The following is a 21,988-nucleotide window of genomic DNA, read 5'->3' as shown; positions in this document are numbered from 1 at the left end:
ACCTTTTTGACACAAATTTGACGACCTCCGTGGACGAGTGGTTAAGTTCCTCGACTACTGATCAAGAGGGTTAAAATCCCAGCGTGCACTAATAAATTTTATTTAATTAATTTGTGTTGTTGACAATCGATTCATTTTAAATAATGCAAAGTATATTTGCAGCACTTTCCAGAGTAGCAGCTGCTCTCAGTATTGCCCTGGTAAAAGACCACCATTCAGAATTGAAATGTTGCTTGAAATGGCTTTAGCCGTGTTCTATGGCCAAATCTTAACACACTTCGGGCGGGAAAGGTTCTACCCGTTCAGTCGATTGATGCTTAACGGCCGGAAGGGTAGTTCTACCTTTTGCGCCGGCCTCATTTCAATGTTTTTAAATGAATATTATATACCAATTTCTTTGAAGGTCCCAACTATATGTACATAATTATCGAATCGTAATGCAAGTCTTTTTTTTTATATTTATCTTCGTGCCTTTCATTTACATCGGTATTTCAAAAAAAGATAGTATATTATTTTTTATTGTAATAATTCAATTCCTGGAATGAGGGTTTTTATGACCATGAAACCCGATTCGAATCTCTATCTATATCTCTGTTCCGCCCCACTCAACTCCTTTCTGTTCAAAGTATGTCCGGCGTATTTAAAGAAAGCTGGTATGGGCAAATACCGATAGGCGGACCGTAATAAACATATTACAAGGTTAATTGAGTTGCATTTCAAATAATATTGGATTTTCGTTTAGTACTTTTATAGCTTGGGTATGCTGAGTTACTACGTAGAAATTTTGATTCAAATATTTTAATTATTTTTGAAGATATAGTGATTTAAAACCATAGACATATGAATATTAGTAGACCTGCCCTAAGTGATTAAAAGCGTATTATCCCCACTCCCCATACCGGTTCCATTGGAGCCGGCTGTGCTCGCGTATGGCCTCAAGTGAAATTTGAAAACGTGACGTCATCATTCTTGTGCGAACTATGGTCGAGGCATCATCGGTTCATTTTACGAAATAACACGGCAAAATGTTGACTTGTACTATGAAAACTTGTAAAAATAGATGTGAAAAAGAGAATAAACCCAATTGTCGTATTACATTCCATATATAAGCATTATTTTACTTTATTTTAAGCATATTCACATCGTATAATATGAATCAGTTGTTACTATCACATCGAGAAACGTCTGGACGCGAAACACAAAGCTGGTTGGTTGCTGGGAAGTAAATTATGAACATTTATAAAAGTGTCTTAACTAAATACATAAACGAAATATTCGACTCTGAAAATAGAACCGAATTTTTTTGCCGAATTTGGACTTCGCAAATTTGTTCATAACGTGGCGAGTAATTTGCGCTCCCATGTAAAAATGTCTATTCATTCAAAAACAGATTTTACTTTTAAGAAGTAAATGGTGATATTATAATGCGAGATGCCTATTTACTGTCAGATTGATTTATTGATGAATCACAGTCAGCTTCACTCCCTTCGTTCTTCAACAGTTGATTTTACCCCTCGCCATTATCTTCTCGTCTATTAATTCCTATGTCTGTGTTTAAAACAAATTAAAGAAACTTGAATGGGACCTTTATTTTCACCCGTAGACAACGAAGCGCCAAAGCAAAAAACACCCGCCAGAAATGTGTTAACACACTTTGATCGGGTTATTTTTTCGCCGGCTGACCGCTGAAAACGGGCGAAAATAAAGGTCCCGCGCGAATTTGTGTAATTTGTTTTAAATCGCTATATCTTCTTAAATAATGGAAATATTTCAATAAAATTTTCTACATACTAACTCAGCATACCCAAGCTATAAAATTTCTAGCCGAAAACCAAGTATTATTTTTAATGCAACATAATAAATCGAAAACAAAGTCATTGTTGTGTCATTAGGGCTCAATTTTTTAAGTATAAACTAGGTTTCAATTTAATAAAATTACAAATTATTATATTTTCACCAAGCCCAAATCATTATAAAAACAAAAACAATTGCCACTTCTCTAGTATCGTCAAAGTAACACATTATTACCCATTGAAATACCACGTGTACAATTGCTCCTCGCACGGTACAGCGGACCAAAACCATCGGAACATGCTAATAATATTGGTTATTTTTTCAAATGAAATTTAAAATAATCACTTACGGTAGAATGCTTCTCGTATTGCTCACGTAATATTGTTTATTGTTTTTCACCATACACTATTAGGTTTTAGTTTCTAACCACTTTTATCTAATCAGTTTCAGTTCACGTCTAAAAATTGTTCATCTAATATTTGGATACGGTGTGATACTTAGTGAAACATTCCCCCCTATGAAGAGGGACGTCGCAAAATTGACACATATAACTCGTCAGACCTTTCGTTTTGTGCGCAGAACACACGCGACATTGTCTCTGGGGATATTTCTTTTTACCGCCGGTGACAATTTTTATCGCTTTATGTTTTTTCGTGTCCATTGATAATCTCCCTGGAGGATCTTTTTTCAAGACTTTCCTTTGTAATTGTGAAGTGGATGGTCTCGGTTCCTCAAAATTTGCATCAGTTTCAGAAATCTCGGTCATTATCCAATATTTGGCAACATTAAGTAAAAATTGTTTATAAGTCAGTCTTTTGGTTGCATTCAAGGCCTTGTAAACTTTGTAGGAATTAAACAGAGCACAATTCAATAAATACATCACAGCTCTCTTAGTCCATTTTTTGGTTCTTCTTATTATTGAGTAATACGAAAGATACTGATCTGCACGATCAACTCCTTTCATATATTTGTTATACTCAATAACACTCTGTGGTTTCCAGATTCGTAGTTTCGTCTTCCAATCGATATTGCCGCTTTCAAGTATGATCGAAGAATGTATAGTTGAAATCATTCTGACGTCCCTCTTAGATTTCCAAATTTGCAATAACACATCATTTTTTCGACGGAAAATACTTTGGCCTGGATTGAGTTTTACGTTTTTAAGGCATTCGGGAAAACCTCGATTAATTCGCATTGTTCCGCACGTTCTTATTTTATGTTTCAACAACACTTCACTAGTTTTAACGCTATTATAGTAATTGTCCATATATACATGATGCCACAAATTTAGGTATGGATTAAGCAATGTTTCAACTGTATCTATTAGTCGCTTTCCTTGCCCACAGTATATTTCCAAATTGCAAATATATCCCGTAGGGGCTTCACTAACCATTCGCACGAGAATACCATATCTAATTATTTTTGACGCATTGTATACTTTAAATGCTAGCCTTCCCCGCCACGGTATGATGCTTTCATCTAGAGAAAGCTCCCTTTGAGGCTTGTAAACAGAATTAAATTTTGGGATGAGATATGTCAAAACGGGTCGAATTTTTTCAAGGCGGTCGCTGGAATCGGTAATGTTTTGGTTATTTGAAAAGTGCCAAGATCTCCAAATTTGATTGAAACGATCACGGCTCATTGTTTTTGAAAATATGGGCGTCTCGATACATTGGTCTGAAGACCAATAATCTTGTCTCGTAGTTTTTTGCACTTGACCCATAAGCAGAATCAATCCTAACATTTTTTTCATATCTGGAATGTTTATGGGCTTCCACTTGATGGATTTGTTCGTTTGTTTGAATCTTGATTCATTTTGAGCATGGTAACGATTGCTTTCTTCTACCATCATTTCAAACAAATCATTTCCAATAAATAGTTCTACTACTTGCATAATACTTTTGGAATCAGCTGGTGTTACGCAAACACCAGGATGACCTAAAAATGATTCGATATTTGGCGGATTATCTATTCGAGACCACTCTTCTCCTTCTTGCTCCATATCACTTTCTTCAGAATCACTAAACTGTAATGGCATCACTGACATTCTTCTCCTACAAGGAATTTCTTCACTTCCACTAGATTCTTCACTTTCACTATCGAATTCAGGCAAATAATTACTAGAACAGGCAGATAAATTATCTGCAACGATTTCGTCATCACTTTCGTAATTTTCAGAATCCATTTTGAAAGGTTTGAAAAAGCTAATATAAATATTATCTCCTCAGAACACAACCGTACGACAATTTGCGTTTTAAAAACTGACATGCACTTGTCTTGTAAATATTTATTAGGGTCCGCCTAACTGTGTTTGCCGATACCTGCTTTTGTTAGTCGCGTCAGACACTGTGCGCTCGCTCGCACCTAGGAGTTGAGTGGGTGCGGAACAGAGATAGAGAGATTTGTTTCGGGTTTCATGGTCATAAAAACCCTCATTCCAAGAATTGAATTATTAGAATAACAGAATATGTCATCTAAATTACTTATTTCGTTGATCTTCAAATGAAATACCTATCAAGTGTCAAGTTTTAAATAATATAGGTCATTTTAGTTGAAATATCGATGTACACAAAAGACTCCAAGATAAATATTAAAAAAAGACTTGCATTACAATTTGATAATTATGTACGTATAGTTGGGACCTTTACAAAGAGATTGGTATATAATATTCATATAAAGACATCGGATAATTTCTTCTTTTCTGCCATTGAAATGAGGCGGGCGCAGAAGGTAGAACTACCCTTCCCGACGTTAAGCATCAATCGACCGAACGGGTAGAACTACTCTTCCCGATTAAAGTGTGTTAATAGTCAGGTACTCCCCCATATTTCTCTTCCCAATCTCCAATGTCTGTCAATTTCCATATTAGATCTTATTGATTCTGTACCGGTTAAGCTTGTTATGTACATAATTTATTTTTAATTTAATTTTTCCAGACGTCTCAGTCCCCGTCAGTCACCGCAGGTGGTCAAGTCCCGCCTGCTGCCGCGCCGCCTTCTGATGTCCCCCACCCGGGTGCAGGGAAGCCCTGCGCCCCCGGTGCCCTCCTCCACGCAGACACCGCGCAAGGTCAAGCGCACCTCGCAGGAGGAAACACCCACCAAGAAGTTCAAGGGGCCCACTCCCGCCATCGCCATCAACGGGTACCTCCTCAAGAAGAAGGTGAAATATACTAGACACTTAAATTATTGTACAGTAATCTTTATGTGGTTGCAACATATCAAACATGAGTGGGTCAGAACCAGACTTGAGTTACGCATGTTCGCTGCATCTTTAAATGCATTTCTATCAAGAGTCAAATATAATTATGAACTTTCTACTTGACATTTGGGGGTTAGTCATCTCTGGTTCTTACATTTTATATAAAATAGTCTAAATGTTATTACTATAACTGTCATAACTATGGTTTTTATTAACCTGTGGAGAGCCAGAACAGAAAATCTTCAGAATACGCTTGATTGCCAGATGAAAATATGCCGAAAGTTACGTTGATGAGTTTTGCACAAATATTGCACTAAAAAACCACGATGTTAATGTTTTTTCTCTCGAATTTTTCTGTTTACCAGATAATATATCTTATTATATATTTCATGTTTATATCGTAGCACGTTTAGCACACAGAATAGCTAACTTTATCTAAAAATAAAAATCTCTTATTTGGGAGACAACTGTCAAAAAAATTTTATTCCTTCATATAAACTGGTTTTATTATTTATACATAAATCTGAATACATACTCTACACATAAAACAACTATCAAAAGGTGTTTTCAAAGATATATTTTAATTTTTGCAATGCAGTTTTACGAGAATGAATATTGACATTTATAGACAATTTATTTTGTAAGCTGTTATAGACTACATTCTTGAAATAAAATGTAGAATTTACTGCGACATTAGCGCAAGCCATTCTGATTTTTTCCCTCGATGTAGTTTTCAAAACATAAAGGTTAAAATCGCATTGCAAAAAATTCCAGCACGTATGATTTTAGAACGGTCTCCGGAACACGATCACCACTGACTTAGTTGATAAATACTGCCTTTACTAATATTTAAAAAAAAAATTGTTATCAATACTTACTTAAATATGTATAAAATACATCATGGGGTATTTTCTTATCAATACTTTTTTAAACTTCCGATTTTATTGTCCGGGTTAAATCTTCCCCATAGGAAAAACTAAACCCTTCCACAAATGATCATCTAGTCAATCAACATTATGCAAGTGCATTATATAAGCAAAATAAATACAAAACAATACAAGAACAACACGTCAACTCACCAGAGATCAAATGGGAAAATAATTCAGTGACTCCAGATATTTTCATATCAGAGGGTTCGGCTCGGTAGAACTCCTAACAGGGCCTATAAATCCTACTGATCCCTCAACACAAATATTTAAAAAATCTTTCGTTATCCTACATGTATTCAAAATGACCGACTTTTGCATCTTTATATATAAATTTTTTGATAGATCTAATACGCCTAAATTTTTAATGAGAGAGCCAGGTATAATGCTAGTAGCCGAAATAACGAATGGTAATATTTTTATAGTCTTATTTCATTTCCTAAATCTTCTTATTTTTTCATTAACAGATTTTTTAATATTACAGGAATTTGGAATAGCGACATCAATGATATAAGTTATTTTTTTAATTTTGTCATGTAAAACTATATCGGGTCTATTATGACTAACCGTTCGGTCTGTTAGTATAGTTTTATCATAATATATTTTATAAAATTCGTTTTCTAAAAATGAATTTGGTTCGTATTCATAATATGGTACTATATTACGGCAGTCAATCAAATTATGTTTAATTACCAAATTTTGGTGAATTATTTTTAAAACTTGATTGTGCCTAAATGTATACTCGGACGGTGCTAATATAGAACATCCCGATATAATATGTTCTATAGTTTCCGGAAAAGCCAAACATTTTCTACACAAATCATCAATTTGATTTGTATCTTTGATTATATGCTTCCTATAATTTTTAGTATTAACGACTCTATCCTGAATGGCAAGCATAAATACTATCAGAGATGTGCTTTATTTCAAATAAATCCATTTCAAATGGAAATGCAAAATGCAAAATGGGTATTTTCCATTTTGCATTTTAAATGCTTTTCTAAAAACCATTTTGCATTTTAAATGCTTTTCTCGCATTTTCCATTTTAAATGCTTTTTTGCAACATTCTTCCTACTATCTCCACTCATCTTTTTTTCATAAGCCCCAAATATCAGTCGGTCCTCAACCTCGCTATGAGAGATAATTTACATTTGTCACTTGCTCCCTGGTAGAAGCCCTGGCAATTGAGTGATACCATTACAAAATAATACTGATTCAAATACTGAACATGGGGGCATGACGCTGTAATAAAATGTTAGATAGCAGTTTCTATGTTTTTACGTTGGCAACATTTGTCCCGCGCAAATTTTTTGTGGTTCATAATCCGTAGTCGTGGCATTTTTTGATTTACCATCATGTGATATGTTTGTTCTACATTGATGTCCATTATTAAATGACAAAACTGTTTAAAAATTCTATAATTATTTTAATTGTTTGACCTGAGAAACCATTTTGCATTTTCAATGCATTTTGAAAATAGGTATTTTGCATTTTGCATTTGAAATGCTTTTCTAAAAACCATTTTGCATTTTCAAATGGAAAAGTTTTGACCCATTTCCATTTTGCATTTCAAATGGTTTTGGGTACCCATTTTGAACATCTCTGAATACTATGAAATATAATATAATTTACTTAAATACTATGATTTGTTTTTGGAGTATTATGCCATGTTGCGCTACCTCCTTCTTTAACCAATGTTTCGGACAGCATTACAGTGTCCATCATCAGGGCGGATGTGTAATTTAAGGTTGTGGTGAAATGTGTGCTGATGTATGAAGATATGATACCGTGTTGGCAACACGGTGCGATAAGCACACATTTCACCACAACCTTAAATTACACATGTCTAATTTTTATTCATAATTATTGATTTTAAAAACAATCCAAATCTGCACAGAAATTGAAGATTGAATGTTGTGAAGTTACCCACAAGTCAACCTATGAAAAACTGCTAGATTTTTTTTGGCTTCCTTAACATTTATAGGGAGTTCATTGAACATTTTAAAACCTTTTTAATAAATATTGTTTGGTGTTACCGATAAACTTGTCTTAGGCTAGCTTTAGACTTGTAAGTTTTTCGTAAATTTACGACTTCTATCCAATGGGCATATTGCATTTTGAAAATCCAATATGCCCATTGGCTAGAAGTCGTAAATTTACGAAAAAACTTACAAGTCTAAAGCTAGCCTTAGAAAGCCTAAAATCGTTGCAAGTTCTCGTAGGATAGCCATAGACTGTACTATTAATACCAACACCTTTTAACAGATATTTTGGTAACATTTTATTTTTATTTATTTTTCGGAATAACTTTATTGAGTAAAACCTCAAATTGTAATATTTTAAATATTGAAGACAATATTAGTGATTTTTAAACGAAAATCTGAAACAGAAAAATCAGAAAAGGAAACGGTCACATCTGGGACTCGAACCCAGGACCCTTGTCTTTCCGGGACAATGCTCTACCAACTGCGCTAATGGGACCCTATTCCCCTCGGTCACTTTTAACTGTATCATACTTCGAATAAGAACTACCAACATTGTCTTCATTTTTTCACCGCACATTTTTATTGGCAACTATCTTTATGTATGATCGCAAGATTCAACCCGAACTAAATGCAATCCAGACAGCGTCTTTTAGATAAACCTATCTTATTTTTTATTTTTAATGTGCGACATCTGTTGACTTTTCTGCAAGTCTAGAATGAATATTTATTTTTCGGAAACGGTCACATCTGGGACTCGAACCCAGGACCCTTGTCTTTCCGGGACAATGCTCTACCAACTGCGCTAATGGGACCCTATTCCCCTCGGTCACTTTTAACTGTATCATACTTCGAATAAGAACTACCAACATTGTCTTCATTTTTTCACCGCACATTTTTATTGGCAACTATCTTTATGTATGATCGCAAGATTCAACCCGAACTAAATGCAATCCAGACAGCGTCTTTTAGATAAACCTATCTTATTTTTTATTTTTAATGTGCGACATCTGTTGACTTTTCTGCAAGTCTAGAATGAATATTTATTTTTCGGAAACGGTCACATCTGGGACTCCTGGGTTCGAGTCCCAGATGTGACCGTTTCCTTTTCTGATATTTCTGTTTCAGATTTTCGTTTAAAAATCACTAATATTGTCTTCAATATTTAAAATATTACAATTTGAGGTTTTACTCAATAAAGTTATTCCGAAAAATAAATATTCATTCTAGACTTGCAGAAAAGTCAACAGATGTCGCACATTAAAAATAAAAAATAAGATAGGTTTATCTAAAAGACGCTGTCTGGATTGCATTTAGTTCGGGTTGAATCTTGCGATCATACATAAAGATAGTTGCCAATAAAAATGTGCGGTGAAAAAATGAAGACAATGTTGGTAGTTCTTATTCGAAGTATGATACAGTTAAAAGTGACCGAGGGGAATAGGGTCCCATTAGCGCAGTTGGTAGAGCATTGTCCCGGAAAGACAAGGGTCCTGGGTTCGAGTCCCAGATGTGACCGTTTCCTTTTCTGATTTTTCTGTTTCAGATTTTCGTTTAAAAATCACTAATATTGTCTTCAATATTTAAATTATTTTATTTTTAAGTTATATATAAATACAGTAGAACCTCGTTAATTCGAAATCCAACAGACATCAAATTTCGAATTAACGAATTCCCACGTAATTCGAAATTTTATGAATAAAAAAAATAAAAAAGACGGCGAAAATCGAGTTCTTCGGCTGCCCCTTCAAATTTGGGTAAATTCGTAATAATACGAATTATTCCCGTTTGAACCGAATTTTCGCAGCCGATTTCCGCCGTGATCGGCCCTTTAAGTTCAGTTATTCTAAGCAAATTCATAAAAATACCACACATTTCCGCGTAAATCAAATTTTCGCGGCCGATTTCGGCTGCGGCCTATACTTCACATTGAGATATTCGTAATAATATATTTACGCGTAAATCGAAATTTCGCTGCCGATTTCCGTCGCGGCCGACCCTTTAAATTCAGATATTTTTAATAAATACGTAAAAATACTAAATCGAAATTTCGCGGCCGATTTCGGTCGCAGCCAACCCTTCGTAAAAATACATCATTTCTGCGTGAATTGGAATTTTCGCAGCCGATTTCCGTAGCGCTGGATCTTTTAACTCATGTATTCGAGGTAAATTTAGTAAAAATACAATATATTTCCACGTAAATTTAAATTTCGGAGCCGATCAACTTTATAATGGGAGTAGGTAGGATGTAGAATTCAAATATTTTCAGGATATTAGTAACCTTTTTTTTGTTTTTAATTTTTTAAACTTGATTTCTATTTCGGCACCCCAGAAGAAGCAATTTCACTGACTCAAATCAAAGTTATAGCACAACATCTACTCAAAATGTAATGTAGATTCACCAATTTCCCCGATTGTACCACTAGTTAACCGACACCATGTATTAGACATGGGCAAAATTGAAAGAATGAATAAATTCTATCTTGTGATACACTGATTCTCAATTTCAAACGGAATTCATTGTTCATTCCTTACCCTTGGCCTTCCATCCTACTATTTTTAACAGCGCCATAATTAAAAAAATGTTGATTTTTGTAAATATATTTTACACCTAAATTATTTCAATGTATAATTTATTTTAAAGTAAGAATGTTGATAGTACTGTAAACGGTTAAAATTTTGTAATGCTACATAGGTATTTAAATATTATTCTGGATAATATGCACCCGGGAGGCGCTCCGCGAAGTCGCCGGTAATATTGTACAAGCTCCATAATTCATAAAACCGTTATTCCCAAGCGATGAACCACCATGCCGTGAGTTAGCCAGTCCGAGCAACATGTCTTTTTCAGTTGTGACGAGTAGTCCTATAAATACATCCGCGTCCTACGTCACTCGTCTGTCAGTATCGAGTCTATCTTGAGCGCTTAGTCCAAGTCTTTTACTCGAGGAAAAAAGCATAGGGAGTGTGACGAACCCATCGCTGAGGAAGTGGAAATACAACCTGCAACAGCCATCTACTATTTACAAGGTGTGAGCTACCGTGCTCAGGCTGAATGACCTGGGGAACAGTGTCATGAACGCTGCCTCCGAGAAACAGGGTCGCTTCGCGGAATATTTAGACCTTACCCCAGCACTCGGGGCTCTGCTGGAGTGGACCTTCAGGGAACCAAAGGGTAGTGGGCTCTTCTCCCTTGGGGCCTTCAGGGAACCAAGGAGGAGTGGAGAGGAGAGATGAGGCCCTCTTCCCTCGTAGGACCTTTAAGTAGGAGTGGAGAAGAGAGATGAGGCCACCTCCGTTACTCTTCCCTTGTGGGCCCTTCAGGGAACCAAAGGGGAGTGGAGAGGAGAGATGAGGCTCTCTTCCCTTGTGTCAATTTCCTTACATAGTCGGGCGATATCTTCCTATTTCGAACCTTATTATGATGCGTGAACATGTTGATAATACTGTTACTGTCTTTATGGTAGGATAGGATATAATATGTAATTTTTTGTTCTTTTATTATGTGTTTCGCTTACTTGCAAACATTCAATCAGTTGTTATGTTCACGCATTGTTTTTAACCATTATTTTTCTGTTGAGATACATACATATTATACATTAAAAAAATTATGATTATTATTTAGATGAAGGAAAGTGTGATTTCGTCAGATTAATTAGTTCCTATTAAAATCAAAAATGTATCTTTATATTAGACCATGTGAAGTTCAACTATTTTCATTTTAATATATTAAATAAAATTAGTAAAACATTACAGGTGAAACAAGAACTGTTTATTTTTAAGATTTTATCATGGACCTTAGCTATATAATGGAAAAATCTTAAATGCAGCTGTGCTAGCTTTTTTTGGGGAATTGTATGAATGAATAAAAACATTCAATTCGCAAGACTAGGGGAATAAGATTGAATCGATTCACTGCTGTGAATACTTCTACCATGTATTACTGTAACTTTTTTTGATTTTAGTTTGGTAGCTGCTTTTGTTATACATAATAATGAATAAAATATTGTTGCAGATCGTGGGAAGACGTAGCGGAGATACCAAAGCCAAAAGGCGTTCCAGGAAATCCCGAGGCAACAAGTCCGTAAATTCCGATAAGGAAAAGGAACAGGAACAGGAAGATTTGCCCGAGAGCACTCTGTCCTCATACATAGACTTTCAGGTAAAGAGGTTGAGCATTATTAATGAAGTTAGTCAACTATTTTAGATTATAGTTATCTATAGTCAGAAATATTGTATCTTCTCAAAATAACTTGTCTAGCTTCTCCTATACACGTGAAAAGAGACGCACCTGACTCACTTTAACCAGTAATTCCTGAGCATATTGGGAGTAAAATATATATAAATGAGATTTTGGTCTCTGGATTTTTGTTATAACTATAAAGCTATAACTATAAAGCAGCTATTTGATAGTTACGGTCGGGGTGGGGGGGTGTGCGGTTACTCGGCTGAGTGACTAGAGGCAACATGTTAAAGAAATTGTTTTTCTTTGTTTAGCAAATAAAAAAAAACAGCCTTAAAATGTCACTCGAGACCAAAATTTCATTTAATTTCTTTACTCCAAATAATGTCAGGAGTCACTAATTAAAGTAAGTCAGGTATGTCTCTCAACATCCTGTATGGAACTTCCTTCTTTATTAAGTTTTGTATTTGTGTAAGGCTTCGATAGCAATCCATCACCGCGTAAATTGTATTTGGTCACATTAAAGAGAGACAACACCTTTTATGACTTTAGTCAAACGGAGGGCAATCGAGATGCTCCATGAAATTGTTTTCATTGTTGGACAATTCCTTTATATAAATCTTATTTTATTTCTAGCGATGCATGTTTATCGCCACTGTTGAATGTAATTTCCAGATGACTTACTAGGTGATGGTTTGCCGTCTGCGATTATGCTTGAGATTATTATGCTTGATCGTGAGAATCTTAAATCACGTCATCTTTATTTATAGTTTTAACATTACTTTGTTATTAACCTTGTTTGAACCATTTTTCTTAAAACACTCACCACTTCTTTTCATAATATCTGTCATCCTGCTGTATGTCTGTCCGTCCTGGTATTGTAGAAATTAGAAAAGTTGTGCCCGTTTGTTTGAGAAAAATGAATGAAATGAAAGTGTAATTACAGGAACATCTGAACGATAATTCAGCTTCGCGAAGCTCCATTGTGCCAATGCGGACATTGCGCTCACGATTGTTTAACCCACAAGCCTCATCATCTGTTTATATGCCCGATGGACAGGTCACGCCAAGCAAAGAGACCTTCTCCACCAATAACCGCAAAAAACAGGCCACCAAGGAAAACCAACTACCTTACATAACACCCAGCAAACTAACTCCCAACGCACACTTGTACGCTTCTAACACGTTTGGAGCCACTCCTATGGCTAACAGATGCAAACCATCGCATAACACTGACGCTAAGACACCGGATTCTAAGAAAGGTGGGAATGTTGACTTGTTTGCCACCCCGAGGCCTGTGACAAAAGCCACCAAGAACGGCTTGCTGTATCGTCAGAACACGGTGACTCTGGCATCTGGTTCAGATCGACCCCGCCCCATGCTGCGCTCCAGTAGTTCCCACAACCTCAGAACCAACAGCCCCTCCTTTGCCCACCATTCTTCTAAACTTCAATTGGCTTCTAAATTACCACTGATCATTTGATTCTTCTTTCACAATAAATATTCGAAATACTATTTTTAAAATATGTGCTTTATACCACGGATGTACAGACTTATCTATGCAGTTTGGGGCATTGCTGCTGTAAATATTGTGGATACATTGCAACGAACATTTGTTTGTTATAGTTCCTTTTTTGGCCTCCTGCTTTGATAAGTTTGTAAATCTGTATTTAAAAAAACCACGGTACCTGAAGTTTAATAAATCTAACTATTGGATTCGTAAGAGTCCTGTACTGTATGCTGGGCTCATTGATTATTGTCATTATTCTTAAATGATTTTATTTCGATTACTCCTTTTTATGGCAATAAATTATCTTATCTCTATTTCTAAGTTAGTATTTTTAATAACATTATTGAAGTTTATAATTTGCCATTTTGTTATTTTTAAACACCAACATTTTATACACATTGTTTTGATTTTGTTTTATGCACTTGTTTCTTTGTTCCATTGTTTTAATTAGTATGTATTCAGTTTGTGACAATATAATATATTGCAATAAATATAAGAATATTATTTTTCCTTATTTTCTTTATTGTATTAGAAAAAAATAAATATTATGCCTTTTTTATATGACACTTAACTGCCTGAAACCAGTGGGATTATAACATCCCTGTGGTACTGATAGTATTTTCCACTCTGGAATACTACGCGAATATACAATATTTGATAATGTGCTAAAACCTGCATTAATTTAATACCTCTTTGGGTTTTAAATCTGCGACTTCTCGACCCTGAGCCAAGAAGATTGTTGATACTGTTTTCTTGTATACACCGTGTATAGAAGAAAAATGAAATGATGTCACTTCTAATAACAACAAATTTCCTTCATAGTCTGGTGCTATCAATATTATTTTTAGTTACGCTGTTAGATTTTCAAAACCTCTTAATTCATACATAGTAATAAAAATTTTTAGCTGCTAATTTGTCATATTTTTTGCATGCAATATTTGTCAACATAACACCGATTTAAATATGACAGCATTTGCTGTATAAGTATTTTAAATTACACTAATACTTGTTAGCTTACTGTAAAATAATTAATTTACTCGTTTACAACATTCCTCTAATAGTATATTTTTAATATTAAATTATTATATTTTGTGAATAATGTGCTAAGGAGATTGATTAATTATTAGCCATTTAAATTAGGTCAGTAATATCGTAGTTATATAATGAAGACATTAAACCATGCTTACAAAAGCTTTATAATACCATTGGCAATAGAATATTAATTTTGGAAAAGGGTAGTATTATGTGCTTGTTTTTAAGTGTTCCCTTGCTTAAAGTGCAGTGTTTGAAAAAAAAACACAATTTTTAGGTAATCAATAAATAATGTAAAAAATAATATCTGATAAATTAATCGCACCAGTAAAACTTTATCAGTTTGAAAGTAGGATTTTTTTTACTAAACAGGGAGCACTGTTTATGACTATATTGTATTTTTTTATTTAAATCAGAGTTTTTATATCAGAAGCTCTGCCCTTTTTGTTGACTAATTTTGGCATCTCAATAAAAGTAGTATTAATACTTAGTTTTTAAGAATTTTTTGTTACCGTTTTTCAACATTTCGTCAATAATTTTTTTTTTTTTTTTTTCATACCTTATTCAAGTACATGTTTAACCGCTGGAATGCCAAGTTCCCGTCAAATCCTCCCGTGTGCCAGCGGTAGTGCTGCTAGCTTATCTGGTGTGTACAAATTGTTGTCAACGCGATAATACCTCCCATGTGTCAAAAACCTAATTGTTCATGAGGAACCAAAAACTGATTTTAAGAGTTACAGATTTTTTTTACGCTTTGTAGTTACAGATGCAATAATTCAATAGTAATTTTTTGATGACAAAATATTAGATACTTCTGCGGATAACTTGGCATTCCAGCAGTTAATGTTGCAAAACTAACTACAAGGAAATAAAATCCATTTAAAACTGTAAACTCTTGTCTATTAAATTGTCTATAATAGTCGCAGAGAGAGGTTGTACGTACTTCGTCTACGATCGTCCTCGTCCCTCGTACGTCTTATATATGAAAACGAAAGACAGAATATACTAGAATGATGACTGACCTCTCTTTCTTTATTTAGCATGTTCTTAAACATAAATAAAATTCATTGTTTTTACATAAAATATTGTCAATAAATAATATTATGCCAAGCATTAATTCGAGTCAGTTATTAAACAGAAAGAAAATATATATTATGTGATTGCATATTGCTTTTATTTTTTATACAGTATTACTTTATTGTCTATGTTATGATATAATTTATTACCTATTTTTTATGATTGTCTGAAGTGGAAATACTCTGAACATTTTTTTTTTTTTGTATATTATGCTTCTTTACTAATAAAACATAAGTCAGTCCAATGAAAAACCTTTTTTATTATTTTATGTACAAATCTTAATCCTTATTTGTGAAAAATTATTCTAAATTAGGTGATTTTGAATTTATTTTTATATTATGTGAATATGTATGGAGCCAGTGAAATTATAGCATCCCCAATTGGGAAATGTTGTGAGGCTAAAGGTAGTGGGGAGGAGAAGGAGATAGGAAGGTGGGAAGTACCTGGCTATCCAGATCTGGTCGTCAAGACATTTCAAGGAGCGTTTCAATTCAAAATCTAGGTCTTACACCAGGGCGATACTGAGAGTGTCTTCCATTCTGCAAACATACCTTTTTTTATTATTTTAAATGATTAAATTGTGAAATAACACAAATCAGTCAAATAAAATTTACTTGTGCATACTGGGATTTGAACCTGCAACCTCCGGATTGCTAGTCGAGAGTTTTCCCCTCAACCACGGAGGCAGTCAGTTTTGATCTGTTTTAAGCAAAGATACCCTACTTTAGAATAGCAAAGTTAAATATAATTTAAAATCATAAGCTAGTCCTGCGGAAAGAGTGTCAGATTGTGACAGAAGACGAAAATCATGGCTAAACTGGTGCCTCCGTCGAAGCAACCCACAGGCAGACTGAGAAAGAAGCGGGCTGACTGCCTAGAGGAAGGTTGGAGCAGAGTCGGAAGGCCCGAGGTTAAAGACCAAAGCTGGTGGAAAACATTGTAGAGAAGGCTAAATAACATATCACCATGAGATCTAGTGCCGTGATGATAAAGTAAAATTTATATAAAATTACATACACTGAACTCTTCAAAGAAATGTGTAAAGTCATTAAAGTTTAAGTTTGCCTAAGAAATGATTCTCACGAAAAGGTAAGATATAAACTTAGAGGTATCGACATTTTGGCTAGAGTGTTGTGGGTGTATACTTACCTTATAACTGCCAATAAATGTGTATAGTGTAGGTTATGATAGAGTGAAACAGATGTAGTTGATAATTTAAGTTTATTGCAAACACGTTACACTATTACACGATTAGAATATCAGAAGGATTTAGTAGGAATCAAGAAATGTCGACCGCCAGGTCAGATCAGAGAAACAGGAATGCTCGTCGGTAATGGATTGGCAGCGAGCTCTGTTTCACGTCGGGTTGCCATCCGTGAAACAGTGTTTCCGTATTAAAATATTATTTTAGGCTGGCAGACAGTTCTTGCCCCCACATACCTTCCCCCCAGTGTCAACGATACATAAAAGAAAAAATTAGGGGTTCTAGAAAAAATATATACATATCACAAAATTTGCATGACGTCGGTTACATAATATAAACAAATTCGTTGTGTGACGTCATCGCAAAATAACATAAGCCTATGCGTTCAGAAAGATATCTCTTAAATGGTGAAGTTACTTTATGAACAATACATTTATATGTTTGTGAACGCATAGTCATGAACAAATTCCTAATAATAACATTATTTGAAAGTTAAATCCTTTTTTTAAAAATGTGTTGATATAATTACATGTTCGGAGCATGTACTGCATCTACGAACTGTATGTTTTTCTTGGAGCATTTACTGCATCGACAAAATTTTACATTTATAATTGGAGCATTTACTGCATCGACAAAATTTTATATTTATAATTGGAGCATTTACTGCATCGACAAAATTTTATATTTATAATTGGAGCATTTACTGCATCGACAAAATTTTATATTTATAATTGGAGCATTTACTGCATCGACAATTGTATGTTTTGTATTTATTTTCAAAACCAAAAGTTGCAAACAGAGTGCATTTAATACTTTAATGTTTGAAAACAATAAATGGTATTACAACATTTGACACAAGTGGTTATTATTTAACTTATCTAAACCTTTTTATATGGTAATGCATCTACGAACAGTGTTGTCGGAGCATATTATGAAATTAAGCATAAGTTAATTATAAAATAAAAAGTAGGAATCTATTTCCATTTGTATATATTTTTAATAATGCGTCTACAAACAGTGTTCGGAGCATGAGTTGTCAATTATTGAGTTATTTTAAAGTTGATTATTCTAAATATTATTTATTACATATTTAAATAACTACAAATTTGTCTTATAATATAGGAACATGATATCAATGTATAAAGTATGAACATAAGTGTTTCTCAATCTTTGAACAAAAGGAAACGACGATTAATGTCACTATATTATAAAATTATTTATATCCGTGTTATGGAAAAAAGGTGTAAAAAAGGAAAAAAAATACATATTTAAATGTTTTTGTAAAAGTACATTTAGCAATAGCATGGCTGTGAGTACATAACTCTAAATGTTTATCTTTGAGATTACAAGGTAACTAAAAATATAACAAAAAACAACTGTCATATGTTCGTAGAATGTGTTTGTATTGATAATATTATCAAATGGCTATGTTTTCTTACGAACAAATGACAATGGTTCAATTCTGTAAAAAATTAATAATAATACATATATGTCTCAACGACATGTTACATCAGATGCGTGATCAGTACATTTGATTTAACATGGTTAAAAGCATTTATATTTGTAACAGAGTCATCACATATAGTGGTAAGTTATTTCTAAACAAGATTTATACAGAAGTTGTCGCATATAGCGAAATGGATAATTATCCAAGAAAATATATGTATATGGGTTTGCACTACACTATGGTAAGTGAAAAGTTAGCTAGGTAACTTTGTGCGATTACATGGTATTACTTCATGGTTTTAAAGGATGAAAGTATTCACCGTAATAAGGTTTTTTATAAAATGATAAAAAAACGTAGTAATTTGCAAAATAATTATAATAAGAAAGGTCAGGTTTTCATCAAGAACTTGAACGCTTAAATATTATGTATGTAACATTAATTTAGAGAATATAAATGTTGGTATATGGAATTCGATCTTTAAATGGATAGCAAGAGTAGATTCTTAATCAATGTTTCTATCATGAGTTGCAGAAAATTTATATGTAAGAAAAGTTGTGTCTTTTGTGCATTAGTATGTACCGTAACTTATTGGAAAATGGACTTGACGACCTGATCTTGTTGTTGTCTTTGGTTCAGGTTGGTCTGGAACAGATGTGTGATTATCGCAAGGAAGTCTTCCATTAGTTAGTTCGGCTGGCGAACATTTCAATTCCTCACGAACAGTAGATCTCAGGCTGGTAATATAAGTGGGAGGGTTTCCATCCAGTTTTGCTCACCACTTGCCATGAAAGATGCTTTTAAACTGGTTATTGCTTGTGGGTGATAAGCGGTAGTCGTGCTGAGAGATGATGTGACAGATATAGAATTCTCCGGGTGCGGGCGATGGTTTGCTTTGCGGTTTGTTGGTCAAGCGCGGGTCAGTGTGTCGACGCCGGGCGCTGGTGACCGGACTCGATGATGATCAGGCACTGGGGAAGAACGTGGTTCTTCAAGTACGCCAGTGCTGACGGAAAGGCCGAAGGTACAGTGGACCTTGCAGGCAATTGAGCGGGAGTTGTTTGGACCAGTGAGGGTGTTGCGTGTCCTCGTTGTGGTCGCGATGTATGGATGAAGCGCTGGTCAGATTGCTGGAACCAGGGCGTTCAGATCCGATGTAGGCTGGCCAGGGATGATTCCCGGGACCTGGGCGCTACAATGATGTCCCGATGGAGTCCATGAGCAGAGCCGGGAATATTGTCCTTCGCGCGATGAAGATGCGCGGGTTATTGCTTGTGTTTCTCTCTAATTGAAGACGGCTGATTGATGACTGGTTTGATTTGTTTCATCTGAAGGGGAAGCTTTAGTATTTGTAGGTAAAATACATGATGTATGTTTGTTTCTTCCGATGAGGTCATTTCCAATAATATGTTACGGGTATGTTTGTTTCTTCCGATGAGATCATTTCCAATAATATGTTACGGGTATGTTTGTTTCTTCCGATGAGATCATTTCCAATAATATGTTACGTAATACGTTATGCAAGACATAAAAAATCCAAAAAAAAACTAGAGAATACTGTGTAAGAATCTATTCCATCTACCGGATATCTTAGCAAGTTATTAGCGAGTTCGCGTTTGTATTGTATTTTAGTGAAGACGCAAACCGCGTCACGTAAGTTATTGTGAAATACCGATATGCAAATATGGCGCTATTATTATATAGTGCAATAATAATTTAAATTTGTTATTACAAAATAGTATGATGTTAAATTACCTCAAAGTAAGGTTTGGCAATTATTGGACAATAACCTTAATATCACTACAATAATGTATATCTAAAACATGATTATGTAGGTATGCTGAACAATTCATTGTTTTGCGAAATGGCAATAAGAAATCGTGATATAGGTTACTTGATTGAGATATGTGGGTAGGTTGGCTTGTTCAACTGCAGGTTGTCCACGTGGATTGTTGCGTCATCTTCCTTGTCCGGGGAGTAGATGCTGCCGTTGTAGGTTGTAGTGGGTAGGTTGTAATTCATCGCAAGATTATGATGCCATGGTTAGCCACGTTGTTGACAGCCTGATTTCAGGATCGTTCTCACTGAAATTAATTTTAACACGCACTTAATTTTCATAAAAATAGTAAAACATTTCAAGCTAGGGATTGATTGACAAAATAGGGTATTGATGGGAACTATACCACGTGTATATTTCCTTAAATTACCGGGACATTTACTAGCATTTATATTAAAAAATTGATTTGTAAGAGATATATGAATTGGATTTTACTTACTGATCTTGCCCGGGATTGCTGTTTCTCTTTTCTGATCCTTGGCGGTGACGGAATGTTGCAAAATGATTTTAAAATACTAAAGTCGGTATATTGTTCTGAGTCGATGGGTCACCAATTTGGCTTAGGTGTGTTATAGTCGGGGTCACCAATTTGGCTAAGGGTGTTGTGGGTGTATACTTACCTTATAACTGCCAATAAATGTGTATAGTGTAGGTTATGATAGAGTGAAACAGATGTAGTTGATAATTTAAGTTTATTGCAAACACGTTACACTATTACACGATTAGAATATCAGAAGGATTTAGTAGGAATCAAGAAATGTCGACCGCCAGGTCAGATCAGAGAAACAGGAATGCTCGTCGGTAATGGATTGGCAGCGAGCTCTGTTTCACGTCGGGTTGCCATCCGTGAAACAGTGTTTCCGTATTAAAATATTATTTTAGGCTGGCAGACAGTTCTTGCCCCCACACGTCGGGGTCACCAATTTGGCTAGAGTGTTGTGGGTGTATACTTACCTTATAACTGCCAATAAATGTGTATAGTGTAGGTTATGATAGAGTGAAACAGATGTAGTTGATAATTTAAGTTTATTGCAAACACGTTACACTATTACACGATTAGAATATCAGAAGGATTTAGTAGGAATCAAGAAATGTCGACCGCCAGGTCAGATCAGAGAAACAGGAATGCTCGTCGGTAATGGATTGGCAGCGAGCTCTGTTTCACGTCGGGTTGCCATCCGTGAAACAGTGTTTCCGTATTAAAATATTATTTTAGGCTGGCAGACAGTTCTTGCCCCCACAACATAATAAATATATAAATGGGTTATGCTCCCGAACAGGGCCGGCCCTGTACCAAGTGGAGCGTGGCACTAGTAAAAACCTCAAGAGTGCTGCATTAGGTATTATTAGCACTTTGGCAAGTCGGCGCACGGAGCAGACTGCTCCAATTGCACCCGCACAAGGCCGGCCCTGCTCCTGAACCTTTGCGAAACAAACCAACATTCACTGATAAAGTTAGAAAAGTACAGCCAACCAATAATAATTATGTACTCTTATAAAAACAAACTTGCTATTGTACTCCTGAATCAATTCTATAAACACTTCAAAAATATTTATAAAAACCTGTAAATCCTAGTAAAAAATTATAAATTACCAGGGTACCCAAAATAAATTCCATTGTGTACTTATAATTCAAATAAATAAGTGTGTAAATAAATAAACAAGTAATAAAAAAAGTAGGTGGGTATCTTAATTTTACAATGGCAGAGTTACGACGCCGACATTTATTTGTTGGCACAAAAGTGTGGCACGTAAACAGGCCTTCTACGGCACCAGCCAGTATGGCCAGTGCCACCG

At 34.9% G+C, this 21,988-nt stretch overlaps 1 protein-coding gene across 2 annotated transcripts in view; it reads left to right on the top strand.

Moving 5' to 3' along the window:
• Positions 1–14,118, top strand: part of LOC149424479 (protein regulator of cytokinesis 1-like) — a 32,517-nt gene extending 18,399 nt beyond the window's left edge. The window contains exons 11-13 of one of the 2 annotated variants that reach the window (XM_089651607.1): positions 4,731–4,956; positions 11,920–12,066; positions 13,148–14,118. In XM_089651607.1, the coding sequence (XP_089507733.1) occupies positions 4,731–4,956; positions 11,920–12,066; positions 13,148–13,570 (796 nt within the window). In that variant the 3' untranslated portion in view covers positions 13,571–14,118. Of the gene's footprint in view, positions 1–4,730; positions 4,957–11,919; positions 12,067–13,033 lie in introns of both variants that reach the window. The other variant, XM_089651606.1, reaches the window with a different exon arrangement.
• The last annotated feature ends 7,870 nt before the right edge of the window (positions 14,119–21,988 follow it).

Source organism: Hesperophylax consimilis, chromosome 4 (genome assembly GCF_061612785.1).
Source record: "Hesperophylax consimilis isolate HC1 chromosome 4, BYU_Hcon_1.0, whole genome shotgun sequence".
Taxonomy (NCBI): domain Eukaryota; kingdom Metazoa; phylum Arthropoda; class Insecta; order Trichoptera; family Limnephilidae; genus Hesperophylax; species Hesperophylax consimilis.
This window is presented reverse-complemented; position numbering and strand designations above follow the sequence as displayed.